The 14,534-nt window shown below is 59.0% G+C and overlaps 1 protein-coding gene across 1 annotated transcript; it reads left to right on the forward strand.

Moving 5' to 3' along the window:
* Nucleotides 1-11,228: 11,228 nt before the first annotated feature.
* LOC138062636 (uncharacterized) lies at nucleotides 11,229-14,063 on the forward strand. Its single transcript, XM_068921544.1, has 5 exons — nucleotides 11,229-11,333; nucleotides 11,920-12,045; nucleotides 12,370-12,471; nucleotides 12,861-12,963; nucleotides 13,563-14,063. The coding sequence occupies exons 1-5, from the start codon at nucleotides 11,229-11,231 to the stop codon at nucleotides 13,727-13,729; spliced, it is 603 nt and encodes a 200-aa protein (XP_068777645.1). The 3' UTR covers nucleotides 13,730-14,063.
* The last annotated feature ends 471 nt before the right edge of the window (nucleotides 14,064-14,534 follow it).

Below are 14,534 nucleotides of genomic sequence, written 5' to 3' on the forward strand. Positions count from 1 at the left end.
TTAATGTGTTCAGGATCAATAGATCTTTTTCCTTCCGTTAGAATGAATCCTAAATATTTTCCTCTTTCTTGACAGAACTGGCGCTTAGGTGGGGATGCACGATGTCCCTTTTCAGCTAAGGCTGTACACAAAATTATTGCATGTGAGGTACAAGCAGTTTTTGTTCTCCTAGCAAGCAATAAATCGTCTACATCCTGTACTAACATGGAATCCGAGTGTCGGGGGCAATGTGTACCAGAAGACGACTGGGAGCAGCAGCAAAGTATTTTCTCAGTGCCACAAGCCCTGGGAAAGTGCACCGAAGACTTGAGGCAGTGCCAAGATGGACGGGGGCACCTGAGCTGGGCAAGGACGGCAGAGAGAGAAGAGACTCTTGATGCAGAGCGCCGCTTGTAGCAATGCAGCAAAATAACAAGTAACTTTAATCTGGAAACACAACGGTATTCTCACATGATAAGGTGTATGTTCTCACACATTAAAGTATATAAGAGAGGATGGACTATAAAATAAACAATCTTGCTTCACTACACACAAGGTTCGTGTCTTCAATCCCCACATCAGAGCATAAAACAACGTTACATAAGCCTTTCTGCAGCAACCGAGCAAAACTAGTTGGTGAGCCAGTGGATCCTTGTGCAAGTCGCGTCCAGGTCGGTTGTTGTCCTTTCCAGGGAAATGCAAACAAAAGTTGACTCTCTTCTCCTGCAGGTATACTAAAGAAAGCGGAACTTAAATCTATTACTGTAAACCCCTTAGCCCATACAGGAATTGGAGTTAAAACTGACAACATAGTGATTAATAGCACGTACAGCCTGTACAAATCGATACTCAGGATCTCCCTCACTGTCCAGGCGATGTTTATGTGTACTGGTAAAATGGGTGTACTAAAAGGAGAAATGCAGGGCTTCAAAATCCCCTGCTCTAAATAGGTATCCCTCTGTTTTGGAATATTTTACTCTACCTCATGCAGGACAGCATATTGTTTTACAGCTGGAGGGGGACCTTTTATCTGTATAATTCAAAAGAGACAAAGTAGCCCCTGCAGCCACTAGAAAGGTTACTTGCTTTCCAGCAACTTTCCTGGTTATGCAGCCCTGACTAGCCAAAGGGATTACATCCAAAAACATACATACACATTTAATACAATTGTATTCCTCCTCAACGAGTCATTGATCAGTTTGGCCAACATCTTGATTTTCTCCCGAAGGAGGATTCACCCCTGACTGTGGCTGAATTCGTGCACAGCTTGGGCACTCACGCTGCATATGTCCTCACTTCCCACAATAATAACACTCCCAAGAACCTAACCCAGGTGCAGAAGTTAATGGAATTCCCCTTCCTCCCCTCATGACTCCTTGTCCTGCTGCCATCCCACCCATCCACCATCCAGAAAAAGATCCACAACCTTGTTCAATCACAACTTCATGGGCAGAGAGGAACCTCCTGAGGTTCAACAAAGGCAAGTGCAGGGTCCTGCACCTAGGGAGGAAGAACTCCATGCACCAGGACAGGCTGGGGGTTGACCTGCTGGAAAGAGAGTACAAGAGAGACATGGCCCTACTGGAGAGAGTCCAGCGGAGGGCCACAAAGATGATGAGGGGACTGGAGCATCTCTCCTGTGAAGAAAGGCTGAGAGAGCTGGGCCTGTAGAGCCTGGAGAAGAGAAGACTGAGAGGGGATCTCAGTCGAGGGGATGGGGCCAGACTCTTCTCAGTGGTGCCCAGCGACAGGACAAGAGGCAACGGGCACAAACTGAACCACAGGAAGTTCCATGTGCACAGGAGGAAAAAATTCTGGACTGAGCACTGGCACAGCTTGCCCAGAGAGGCAGTGGAGTCTCCTTCCCTGGAGATTTTCAAAAGCCGTCTGGACGTGATCCTGGGCAATGGGCTCTAGAGGACCCTGCTTGAGCAGGGGGGTTGCACTGGATGATCTCCCGAGGTCCATTCCAACCTCAACCGTCCTGTGATTCTGTGGTTCTCCAGGACTTTGACAGGGTTTTCAAAGGAATTCGTGCAGCTACTGACACAAACCCCTCATCTAGGGGACTTCCTCTTGTAGTAATGGCCCCACCCGAGGTTTCTGAGGGGCAGAGTCTCACGTACATAAAGCAGCAAAATTAATTATTTCTTTGAATGGCAGTACAGCAAAACAACAGCTCCAGCTGGCTGCCTCCACAGAGAGACCCTGGACAAAGACATTCTGGGGTAATTCGACCCTTTACAGTCTTATTTCCCTGCCTGCCACTGAAGGTCTCCTCCAGTCGTCTTTACTGAGTCGGTGGTCACTCCCCTTCTGATTGGTGGCTCTCTCCTCCTGACAGCTCCTGGCCTACATCCCACGCTGGTTGCCATGTCCTTGTCTTGCATAGTCCCTTATTGCCTCCAAGGTCAACCACAACCCACGTGCATCCCTTCTTGTCTCCTGCATCCTATTTTATATCCTCATTAGCTGGGTTTGCAGCCTTAGTAGCTGGGCTTAACTGGTTTTGCAGTGACATTGCCAGCAATGTTTCTCGAGTTCATAGAGGTCGGCCTTGAGGCCCGCAGCCTTCATCTACTTTAGGCACTGAGACTAAGCTGAAGCTCAGTCAGATACAATGTCCTTCTCTAACACTTCCCAATGAGCCAAGAAGGTTGCCTGTCCTTATTTAGCCAACTTCAGACTTCCCACCAATGCAATCCCCACTTTGAAGTACTCGAAGAGAGAAGAGTCACTCTTGCATTGCTGTTCTTTCTCTCATCCATTCCATCTTTCTCCTCCCCCATTGCATTGAGCTCGACACGGTAGGTGGAAAGGCCACTGGACTCCATGGGAAGAACTCCACCTTTGCAGTTCTTTGTTCTTACAAATGTCATCCATTATCAGATTGCATTTCTGTGGGAAAGGGCAAAGGAGCAAGCCACCGCTTCAAACCAGCAGTGCTTGCTGCACCAGCTGCAGCTCACCTGCGCAGCACATTCCCTCTACTGCTCATCGTTTCTGCTCCTGGAAGGATGGATTTCCAGCCTTCAGGGGTTTGCAGGAGTCCAGAGGATGCCTTAAAACAAAGGCCAGCCTGTGGCTCCCTTTGTGCTGAGATTCATCCAGCTTTCTTGGCAACACCTGTGGTCAGTCACAGCCAGGCTTTTGCCCTCCACCTTCTTCCATTGTGGGGATGTATTGCTTGGCCACAACGCAATAAGCAGAGAGAGTTCCACTTCTTGGAATAGGTGCTAGCATGCCACACTAGAAAGCACATCGGTGCCTTTGTCAACATCAACACCTACAGGTGTGAAAAGAGCCTGCTAGGCTGAAATAGACTCACATATGAAGGTCAAAGAACACAAACTCAAGGGTTTGGAAAAGAAAGAGTGCTTTTTCTCCTAAAAAAGAAAAAAACCCTCAGTTTTCATGCAGTCATCCCAGAGAAATTGCTCCTTGAGTTCACACGAGGTTAGCTGTTTGGCTTTCGTGAAACACAGGGAAAAGGTTTTAGGTTTTACAACAAGTTCTTTTAGGCAACGGGCAGGCATCATTCTCCAGCTCCAACCGTGCCAGCTGAACGGGCCAACATCCTCCTACTTGTAGGAGTGGAGGGCGTAATTTCTACGCTGTATGACGTGCTTCAGCCTGAACCAGTCCAGGCTGCTCACCAGCTCTTTGACCGACGTCCGTGTGGTTTTCCGCCCACTTGGGAGCCCTGCCATGGCCCCGGGTGCCAGCAGAACTGGCAAGGCCAATAATCTGTGCCGTGCAGAGAAGGGGCCAGGTGACGGGCGGGATGACACTGCCCGGAGGCGGTGGGGCTGCGGGCAGAGCAAGCGGCTCTCTGCAGCCTCCTTTTCTCCACAGAGCCGAGCTGCAGCTTCTGCTTGGCGCCAGCAGCTGCCGCGGGCAGCCGGCTGGAGAGCCCGCCCCCTGCCCTGCCAATCGGGGAGCGAGGGGAGGCAGCGAGCGAATGGGTGCCCGGGAGGGGCGGGGTGAGCCCTGAGCAACACGCAGGCCGCCCAATGGCCGCCCGGCGGGCTGTCCCTGCGCCACGGCCGCGCCCCAGCAGCCTGCTGCGCTGCCTGTCCCGCCGCGGGGGGCCCGGCTGGCGCCCCGTCCCTGCCATGGCCCCGCCCCTCCGCCCCCGGCCCCGGCCCAGGAGTTTGGTGCTGCCCTGGCCCAAAATGGCGAGGCAGGAAATTCCCCCTGAGCGCAGGAAATGGTCCTGCTGGCCTTCCCTGTCCCCTCTCGCACCCCCCATGTCTCTCTTCCCCGTCTGTCAGCAAGAGGCGCAGAAGCTGAAGTTTCTAGCGTCCATCGGCAGCCTCTGCGGAGGCAGCAGCGCCAAGACCTTGTCCTGGGCCTGGAGGTGTTCTGCTGCCGACAGGAGCTGGCCGAGCATATCGAGGTGAGGGGAGAGGCAGCGGGTGTGAGGACAGGGGCGAGGCCAGCTGGGCCCTGGGTCTGCTGGTGCTGGGTGGTGGCAGTTGCCGCGCTGAATGCGGGTTGTGCTCTGCAGGTGCTGCTGGAAGAGGAGCCCTTGGAGCGCCTGGGCACAGCCGTGCGTCAGCAAGCCAGGCTTGCTATCACGGCAGTGAGGTACCTAGCAGAGCCCCTGGTTTGGCCAGGACCTGCGCACAGCATGTGCCTGATGGCACCGTCCCTGGCCGGGAGGTGTGCACCATGGTGGGAGGAGGCTGGTGGTGCTGTCTGCTGCGCTTCTGCTCTCCCCTGGCCCAGGCTTGTCAGCAGGGCAGAGGGCCCCAGGTAATCCAGGCACCGCTCCCAGCACCAGTGTCCAAGAGGCATTGCTGTCTCTCTCTCTTTCTCTTTGCAGTGCAGTGGAGCCGGTTGGGGAGGGCAAAAAGAGCAGCCTCCTCCATGCCTGCTTCAAGAGTGTCTTCTTGCTTCCTCCAAGAGAAGACATGGAGACCGTGGACATGTCCCTCTACTCCAAGGTAGGCGCTGGGTGAGCTACAGGGAGCCCGCCAGCCCCTCTGGGCTTGCCCCTGGCTCCACTGTGCTGAGAGGCGACTGCCAGATAGATCCAACGCTGGGCAGGATCTCAGACTTGTTTTCCCACCCTCCTGCCTTCATGCCCTTCCGCGGGGCTGGGCCATGGGCAGTGCCCAGGGGCTGGTCCGTGCACAGCAGGTCTCCTGCCCTGAGGCCTCTGCTTGGCCCGTGCAGGGCAGCGGGTGTCCTCCCTGGGCAGCAGGGGTCCAACTCAGTCTGCTGTGGGTCAGAGGCAGTGGGGAAGGAATGCCACAACCCCCTGTCCTCCTTGCAGACCCTCGATGCCATGGATAGCATGTTGGAGGTGCTGGTGCTCAAGTCGGCCACTTCCAGCCTCCTGGAGCTGCAGAAGATCTTGCAGGTGTGGCATTTGCAAAGAGTGGGCTGCATTGGGCCTGTTCCTCAGCCCAGGGAATTGGGCTGCCTGTTCCTCAGCAGAGGGAAGTGACACCCTCGAGTGGACATTCCCCACCCAAGTGCCATGTACAGGCAGCACGCTGCAGGCAGGGGGCGTTTCTCACTTGCGTGAGCGGGGGTTCCCCACTGGGCTCTTCTGTGAGCCCAGTGTCCCCTGGCTGCAGCCCAAGTCCCTTCCCAGCCCACAGATCCTCCAGGCTCTTGGGAACACCTTGCCCCCATGAACACTCCTGGGCCACCTCTGCCCCCAAAGCTCTCCTTGCACCAAAGCAGTGCGAGGACTGTCACCCTACTTCTCTAGGCACCGCACAGATGGCAGCTGGTGCTGCTGCCCCCCTGCCTCCGTGTGCCTTGTGCTTTCCTTGCCAGATCGGAATGGGGCAGAGACCCACTGGGAGCTGCGCGTCCTGCAAGGGGAGCCGAGCCCGGAAGCTTGGTTCTTCTGCCATGCCAAGAGGCCGGAGGCCAGGCAGCCCACTGCAGACCCCTAGGGAAGGTGTGGCCTGAAAGCCCTGCCATCCTGAAGAGGGCACCCGGGGCCATGTGCAGGCACAGGAGCAGAGGCTGGGAGGGGGCTTAGGTGTGGCTGGCTGCCTGAGGGCAAGGTGGGCCTTGCAGGCTGGGGCCTGTAGGGGCAGGAAGGCCATTCCAGGCTTGGCTGTAGCTCCGAGGAAGCCTTGGTGCACTGTAGGACTGCAGGCAGGCGCTTAGCAGAGCTGCTTCTGCTGGAGTGGACGTCAGCTCCCCGGGCGGAGCAGTAGCCTTTCTCCTTGCAGATGCTGCTGCCCTTCAGCAAGACGGAGAGAGCAGCTGTGCGTGAGAGGGCCGTGGGGAGGATTGGGAGGCTGAGCAAGTTGCTGGCCAACTCTTCCTCGCTGGAGGTAAGGAGCCAAGCACCGTGCAGCCCCCGCTTTGGCCCTTTGCAGCAGCCCAGAGCACCGTGCAGCTCAGGGGTCCCTCAGAGGGAAGCGTGGGCACAGGTTAAGGCAGTGAGCAAGGCTCTGCCCTGAAGCAAAGCTCTTTGGCGCTCTCTCCATGGGCTTTTCTCTGCAGTCCCTTTGTCGCAGGAGCCAGCTGTGCCCCCAGCCCTGTGCAGGGGAGCAGTGCGCGCGGAGCATGATGTGAGCCGCAGCCTGGCAGTGCTGCCTGTGCTGGGCTGCTGCTTTGGCAGGCAAGGCCTGCAGGGCCCTCGAGAGCTTTGGCTCCCCTGGGATCCATGCCTGGGCAGAGTCTTGGCTTCAGGGCTTTGGTGGTGACTGCCTCCCGTCAGCCCTTCTACCTGTCCCACCCGCCTTCCGCAGGTGTGGCACCCCTTTGGAGGAGTGGATGAGAGCCCTGCCTGCTATGGGAAGGCACTGCTGTCCCATGCCAATGCTGGGACAGCTGGTGGGCTGCCTCATCCTTTGCTGTGCGTACGAGGATGCGGAGACCAAGTGTGGGGCCTTGGATGCTCTCCATTGCCTCTTCAGATTCATTGTGCAGCGAAGACGTAAGAGAAGCAGTGCTGGGCTGTGTGCTTCTGCACGCGGCCATGCTGGCAAGGCCGGGGAAGGCATCGCACTGCCTCGGCCCCTCTGCTCAGTGAGGCAAAGGAGCAGGAGGCACGGCTGATGTAGGAGCAGGGGAGCAGGCTGTTAGTACCTGTCCTGGATACCACTGGCCTGGAAAATGCTCAGCAGCCCCTGCTCAGGGGCTACGGCTTGTGTCGGGCTTCCCACTGGAAAGTCCAATCAAATCCGTGGGGCTTTTAGTACCCTTTGAAGCAACTGCCCTTCTCTGCCCTGGAATAGGCCCCGACCCTCCCTGGGAATCTTGCTCCCCATACATTCCTGGCATGCCCTTTGTCTCTGCCAGGCTGGTTGCTCTCTGACGCCATGAGTCTGCCACCTGCAGCTCTCCATGACTCCTCCTGACCACTGTGTCTTTCTGCTGCTGTTCAGGCCGGGCGATGTTGCAGGATGATCCAGAGTACGTGGAGCCCCAGAAGGAGAGGGAAGCCGACAATGAGCTCTGCCTTTTGTGGACGAGCAACATCAGCGTGATCGTGAGGGTGAGGAGCACTTCCCTTGCTGGGACTGTTGGCCATGGGGTCCTGAGGAGACGTGGATGAGCAAAGGGATGCCTAATGAGTGGGGCTGAGGGGGCCTTGGGGTTGGTACAGAGGTGGTGATGGAGAGGGAAGCAGCTCTGAGTGGCACCTAGAGTACTGGTTGCTGCCTGGTAGCAGCCCCGTTCTCACTGCTGTCTCACCCACTGTCGCTGAGCGGGGACTAGCCAGAGGCTTGGCTCCAAGAGTCCCAGCAGCAGCTGCAGCCTGCTGGCCACCAGCAAGCTAGGGTTGCCTGCAGAGCCAGTGCACTGTGAGCCTGCTCCCAAGCATCCTGCCTTGCCCTGGTGGCCCTCTGGCCACATGCCCCATGGTGCTGCTACCCAGCACAGCACCTGCTCCTGGCTCTCCTGGGCCATGGTGCAAGGGGCTTCAGCTTGGTCATGTCCTGCCTGCCTGGACAGGACCCTCTTGGGGCTCTCAGCGAGGAGGGGGTGGGCAGGGGCAGGGCTGGCACACAGCTGGGGACCTCCAGGGCTGGCCCAGGCTACGGTGCTGCGGCCAAGGAGGCACCACTGACAGAGCGCTCTTGGCCTGCAGCACTGCCGTGAGCATGTGGAAGGTGCTGATGGATAAGCCGATGCTTGCGCTGGACATGCTGCGGGAGCTGCTGAGCTTGCTGGAGGAGTGGCCACTGCACAAGCAGTCCAGCTCCAACAGGGACAACAACTGCATCCTTCCGCTGGCCATGAGTCAGGGGACGAGGCCTCCCGTGCCCCCAGGCTGGTGCCTGCCTCTCTAGGCCCCCTCTCGCCCTCTCCCCTGCCGGTGTGTCCCCAAGCAGGGACCTCTCCTGGGCCCATGGATACAACATGCCCAGCGCCAGGCCTCCGACTGTGCCAGCGCACAGGGCTGCCAAGTGCTGCCTGGCCTCTCTGCACACAAACAGCCAGGCTGGCCATGCCCAGGAAATGTCCATCCTGCATACCCTGTCCCTGCATCCGCCGACCTCGCTCAGCAGGCTGGAAAGCCAGGGTAAGGTTCGGGGCAAGGTGAAGGGCAGGAGTAGGGCTCCTGCAAAACCTGGGCAGGCAGCACAGCCTGGGACAGGGAGCCTGGCAGAGCGTGCACGCTACACGAAGCCTGCCGAGGTGATGGTCATGCTGAGGCAGGAAGGCTCACTGTGTACAACCAGGAGCTGAGGCCAAAGAGCCTGCGGGTGCTGGCCCTGGTCAGGCAGCCAGGCTGAGGCCTCCATCTGCATTTCCCATGCTCCAAGGCTGTGCCCGAGCCTCCCACCTCGAGGGCTGTGGAAGCATGCCGGGGGCTGCTCGGGAGTGCGAGGTGTGTCTGGGTGTTTTCTGCAGGCAACGAGGGCACTGTGTGAGATCGTCCGGGAGCCCGTCTGCCCAGAGGCGGTGAAGGCGTTTTTTCCCCAGCTCTTCCTGGCGCTGCTCTTGCAGATGGTCTTCACAGCAGAGTTCAGCCACCAGGAAGCAAATATCTTCTTGAGGGAATGCCAACGGGATGAGTCCCGTCCCACCAGCCACGTCAGGTGCTCGATCCCGGTGGCCCTGTCTCTGCGCTGCACCTGGAGGCAGGGCCAGGCTGCCAGTGTGACCTGGGCTTTGCTGTGCATGCAGGTGCGCCGTGCAGGCCATGAAAAGTCTGCTGCGCTGTGCTCACTATGAGACCATAGCCGTGGCTGTTGAGAGGAAGGGTGGCTGGGACCTATTTCTGCATGCGGACACCTCCCAGAAGGGAGTGGTGGTGCTGGCCAGGTGGAGCCCTTTCCGGCCTGCTCTGGCCCAGCACCTCTTCCCTGGATGTGGGGTGTGCCACCCCTTGTGCTTCTTGTTGGGGGAGGGGGAGCGCCAGTTCTCCAAGAAAGGGGCTGCAGCCTCAGCCCTTGTGGCAAGGGCTCGCCCAGCAGAAGGGCCCTGGGAGCTGCCATGCTGCCCAGCTTGGAGAGCTGCTGGGGGAGCAGGTGGTGTTAGGAGCTGTGGGAGAGGGTCGCGTGCAGGAGTGGTCCCCTCCCAAAGGCCTGGAGTGCCGTCCTGTGGGGCCTGGGCTCACATGACTGAGAGCACTGGGGACGGTGTGCCTGCAGTGCCCCCGAGGGCAGAGCCCCAGGAAAGGTGCAAGAGGCACAGGAGAACATGGGGAGGGCCCAGGGGCACAGGAATCCAAAGCGGGCAGGAGCGGGGATGTGTGGGCAGGCCATGCCGCCTGGGCAGGAAGGCTGTTTCTCCGGTCTCCCACCAAAAGGAACATAATGATGACTGACGCTGGCTTTCTAATGGCAAGGTGTGGTAGGGCAAGAGCAGTGCTCCATGATGAAATGCCGCTGGCTGCAGGAGCTGCGTGCCAAGCACTGCCTTGGCCTGCCTTGCCCTGTGCTGGAGGGACATGGCTCGAGAGGGCAGAGAGATGCCAGAGGAGGTTTGCCTGCTCACCTGAGGCCCAGCACTGCCTTCTTGCCTCTGACAGAGCGATGAGGGGGGCTCCCAGTCACCTGCGTTGCTGGCTCTTCCACCAGCTGGCAAGGCTGCTGAGGAGGGAGGACCAGTTTCATCAGCTGCCCGTCATGGCTTTCTTCGTCGAGGTGGGCCTCATGGCAAGCGGTGCCTCTCTGGAGGGGCCTCTAAATGCTGTAGCTCGCTTGTGCACATGCGTGTGGGGTGATGCTGGTGAATGGAGCTGGGGCAATGCATACGCTCCTGTTAGTAGCCCCGGCCTTGGCTCGTTTCTGCTGGGCGACCACTCGTAAGCACTTGTATTTTGTGCCTCCTTTGTGGCAGTTCTCTGTGTGTTCAATTGCTCCTCCAAGGGATGAGAACAAGAGGCTGCAGAGGGTTCAGGGGACGGGAGGAGGAGGCGAGCGGTGTGTGCAGCGTGCCATGAGGTGCAGGGCTGGGAGCAGGGCCCAGGGGTGTCTGCACAATGCCTGCTGTGTTTGGGCTGAGCTTTGTGAGGGCCTGGTGCCCTTGCCCTGGATGGTGGGTGGGATGGAGAGCTGCACGCTGCAGGCAGTCCTGCCGGCTCTGCCAGTCTTTCAGTGCTGAGTGCATTTCAGCTGCTGGAATGCCCTGACCTTGCTGACATGGATGAGGAGGTCCTGCCACTCGTCCAGAGTTATGTGCAGAGTGAGAGCCTGGAGATGTGCAGACTGGCGTTCAGAGGCCTCGTGACTCTGTTGAAAAGACCCAAGATGGTGAGGAGGGGGGCAGGCGGGTGAAGCCATGCTGGCAGCCTGGGGCTTGACAGGAGACACTGGCTTGGACTTGGCTGGCAATCCGGAGGTGTGGAAGCTGCTCCCAAGTCTCCGCTGCCCCATTCATCTGCCCCGAGTGTCATGCCAGGCCCTTGGCCGTGCTGCACAAGGAGAAAGGCACCAGTGCCCAGCGGGAAGATCTGGGAGAGGGACAATGAGCTGGAGCACAGGGCCGGGCTAAGGCAGCCAGGTGCTCCTGGGCCTTGAGGCAGCAGCTTTGCTCCCTACAGAGGCCAGTGCATGCTGAGGGCCCCCTTGGAGATCTGTGCCCTGCACTGCAGCCTCTGTGCCCAAGGCCTGCGTGTGTGCAGAGCCCTGGCCCTGGCCACTGAGCCCTGATGGGAAAAGAGCACACAGAGCACTTTTGGGTGGGGGGGGGGTCTGTCCTTGCTTCCCACAAAGAAAGTTGTGTGTTTCCCACAGAAAAGGAAAATGCAGAGCCTGCTCCCAGACAGCATGGAGTGGCTGCAGGATGCTTGCAGGGAAGTGTGTGTGGGAAGCCTGATGCTGCTGAGAAACATCCTCAGCTACCTGGAACAGAAGGGCTCCAACCCGATTGTTCTGCAGCTGGCTGAGAAGCTTCTGCCACGCTTTGATGACATAAGGCTGGTGGGAGAGCCGGGGCTCTGCTGGTGTGTCCGGGGGTCTGTATGCGTGGTCTGGGTGCTGTGTGCCCCTCTGCATATGTGCCTGTTGGCACGTCCCCGCACAGGCCCTGCTGTGTGTCAGGAAACCTTTTGCCCTGTGGTTCTCAGCCCATGCCCTGTGCTGGCCTTGGTGTCCAGGGCTGTGGGAGTAGAGCAAACCAGCCCCCTGTCTGCTCTCAGCCGTGGCCTGGGGCAGTGATGAGCAGAGAAGCAGGAGCAGGCTAGAGAGTGAGGGAGAGGCTGTGCCCCGGGGCTGTCCCTTTCTGTCCTCTTCTGTGCGGGGGTCCTGATGGAGCCCTCGGGAAATCCAAGAAGCTCCCTCCAGAGGGAGAGGGAGACAGAGCCCAGGGAGGCTTGTCGTGCTGCTGCCGACAACCCTCATTGTCCAGGCTGCCTCAGCAGAGGCTTGTCCTCAGCTCCGACCTCTGGCCGGGCTGGGGGACAGTTGTGCCCAGAGAGGACGAGGCCTTACAACGGCAAACGCTCTTGTCGGGCCCCGTTCCTGGAGTCGTTGCTGAGGCCTGCCCTCCTCTCCTCCCTGCCCGCAGGAAGACAGCAGAGTGCGAGAGCTCTCCATGCTCCTCTTCAAAGACCTGCTGGAGATTGTGGCGGGGAAGAACAAATGGAACCTGAAGCAGCATGCACAGAGGAGCCTGGTGCCGCTCTTCCTCCACGTGAGTGACAAGATGCAGAGAGTGGCCCAGGTAGGGAGCAGTGTTTTGGGGAAGCAATGCTGACATGCCGTGGGTGGAGGTGAGCAGCAAGGCAAGGGCTGCTGCCAAGTGTGCCTTGGAACACATGGCAGCATGAGGTCCAGCTTCCTGTGTGCCGAAGGACAAGGCAGAGCTGCCTCTGCCTTCAGGGAGGGCCAGACCTAGTGGCACGCTGCGTCTTGCCATTTGGGGCTGGGAAAGGCTGGGAGCCTTGCCAAGACGAGGGGGACCCAGGGTGTCCTGCCGTGGCTGCGGTGGCATCTCCTGGTCTCTGTTGCTCTGCAGGCCTCTCAGGAAGCCCTGGTCAGTGCTGCACAGTTCCTGAAGTGGGAGGAGCTCAAGCAGCTGGCCAGAAGAGCGGAGACGTGGAAGATCGGGGAGTACGTGGTAAGGACGTGGCCAAAGCCCCCGGGGCCCCGGCGGGACGAGGCCTGCCACCATGGCCAGTGTGCAGGGTGCACAGCTGTGCCCCCCACGCACTGCTGCAGCCCAGAGCCCCCGCTGTGCTGGGCTGTGCTGCAGGGCCCTCTGCTCTAAGTGCCCGCTGGGGTGCTGAAGGGGCCCCTGGCCTGGCTGGGCCTTGGCAGAAGCATGGCAGGGATCTCAGCACCCGCAGGCCCCGCTCTGCCCTCTGCTCCCTCTGAACCTGGCTACCAGCCAGCTTCTAGCTGGGAGGCGTGAACAGGAAGGAAGAGGAGGCCGGAGCAGGGAGGAGGGACAGGCCTGGCCTTCTGGGGAGGCTCGGTGCCAACCCCCTGTCCTTGTGCTGTCTGCAGCTGCTGAGGGACAGGAGCAGAGCGGAGCAACACCTGTGCCTGAGCCTGCCATACCTGGAGAACCCGGACGCATCCTTGCGGGAGGCAGCTGTGAGGTTCATTGGTGAGCCACAAGCCCAGGGCCATGCCTGCCCACCCAGACGGGCACACAGGAGGGTCTTCAGTCCCTCCCACCGTCCCTGGGTCCTGCACCCTGGGGACCCTGGGGACGGGGCTGGGGCCAGCCTTGCTCAAGGGGAGGAGGCTTCATGGCCAAGCTGGCAAGGCCAGATGGGAGCTGTGCTGCTCGGGGCTTGGTGAGGAGTATGAGGGGTGAGCAGAGGTGTTTGCCTAGGGCTCATCGGGCAGCAAGTGAAGAAGCGGAGAAAGGAGAAGGTGCAGGAAATGTGCACTGGTGAGTGAGAGCAGCGCTGTGTCAGGCAGCCCTGGCAGGGAGGAGGGAGGAGGCTGGGAAGTGAGCTCCAGTTCACTGGCCTGCCCCAGGCGAGGAAGGCTCTGTGTCCGTATGTGGGGGAGAGCAGGGGGTATTTGGGGGGCATCTGGGGCTTGGCCAACCGGCAAGTGCCAGCTGATCCATTTGTCCTACCTGCTGCCTCCTCCCCATGGGAAGAGCTGAGTGGGGCTGGCCCTGCCTGGCGGGGGATTCCTGGGATCTCTGCAAAGGTGGGAGTCTGTTCTCAGCTCGGTGCCTTTCTCTTGCAGCCCTCCAGCCCCTGGAAAATGATGCTGAACCTTTAGTCCGTTGCCTGGTGTCACAGACCATCATGAACCTGAGGGTGCCAAGGAGAGCAGCAAGATTCCACCTCGGAGCACTGTGTCCCTGGCTCCAGAGAGCATGGGTGAGGTGGCACCCTCCCGCCAGGAGGTGACTCCGTTTGAGCAGAGCTGACGCAGCTGTGCCAATGCCATGGTGCTGCACACCACGGACACACGCAAGTGTGCTGGAAGGTCTGGCTCATTGCTGGCATCTCCCGCCGCCACAGGACAGCTCGACTCCTCAAGCACAGCCCCTGTTGTGCTACCACTTCATGGCTTTGTTGTACTTCCCGCAAAGATACAGCCCCGTTTCCTCAGCCAGAGTGAGTGTTCTTTTTTTAGGGAGCCAAAGGCAAGGGGCAAAAGTTGCTGCCTGCAAGAATCTGGCTTGTCCTGGGTGGGACGGGGTGTCCACTCGTTCCAATATCCCAGGCCAGCATAGAGCAGCCTGACACACTTTGGTTTTGCTGCAAAGCGTCAACTGCTCTACTGGCCCACAATACCCAAGGGAAAGTGGGAGAAAAGCTTTGGCCTCCCCTGCCCTCTCCAGTCACCCCAGGACAAGAGCAGGCCCCTGCTGTCTTCAGGGCTTGCATCTCAGGTGGAAGGGGAGAGCTGGGGTATGACATGCAGCTCTGTTTCTATCACCACTGCCTACCCTGTGCATGCTGGCCTCAAGGCCGAACCGTCCATGAACTCCAGAATCATTGCTGAGGATGTAACTGCCAAACCCATTAAAAGCAGCTAATAAAGATATACACCTAGCTCATGAGGCTACGAAGTAGACTGCAGGAGACAAGATGGGATGCACGTGGGTTGGGGTTGACCTTGGAGGAGATAAGGGACTGTGGGGAACAAGGACATGGCAACGAGCCTGGGCTGAAGGCCAAGACCAAGCAGAACGAGAGCGACACCAAC

Source organism: Struthio camelus, chromosome 28, assembly GCF_040807025.1.
Source record: "Struthio camelus isolate bStrCam1 chromosome 28, bStrCam1.hap1, whole genome shotgun sequence".
Classification (NCBI taxonomy): domain Eukaryota; kingdom Metazoa; phylum Chordata; class Aves; order Struthioniformes; family Struthionidae; genus Struthio; species Struthio camelus.

Coding starts and splice junctions, on each gene's coding strand:
- LOC138062636 (XM_068921544.1), top strand. CDS start 11,229: ATGCTGCTGAGAAACATCCTCAGCTACCTGGAACAGAAGGGCTCCAAC. Junction 11,334..11,919: donor GCTTTGATGACATAAGGCTG/GTGGGAGAGCCG, acceptor CCCTGCCCGCAG/GAAGACAGCAGAGTGCGAGA. Junction 12,472..12,860: donor GGAAGATCGGGGAGTACGTG/GTAAGGACGTGG, acceptor TGCTGTCTGCAG/CTGCTGAGGGACAGGAGCAG.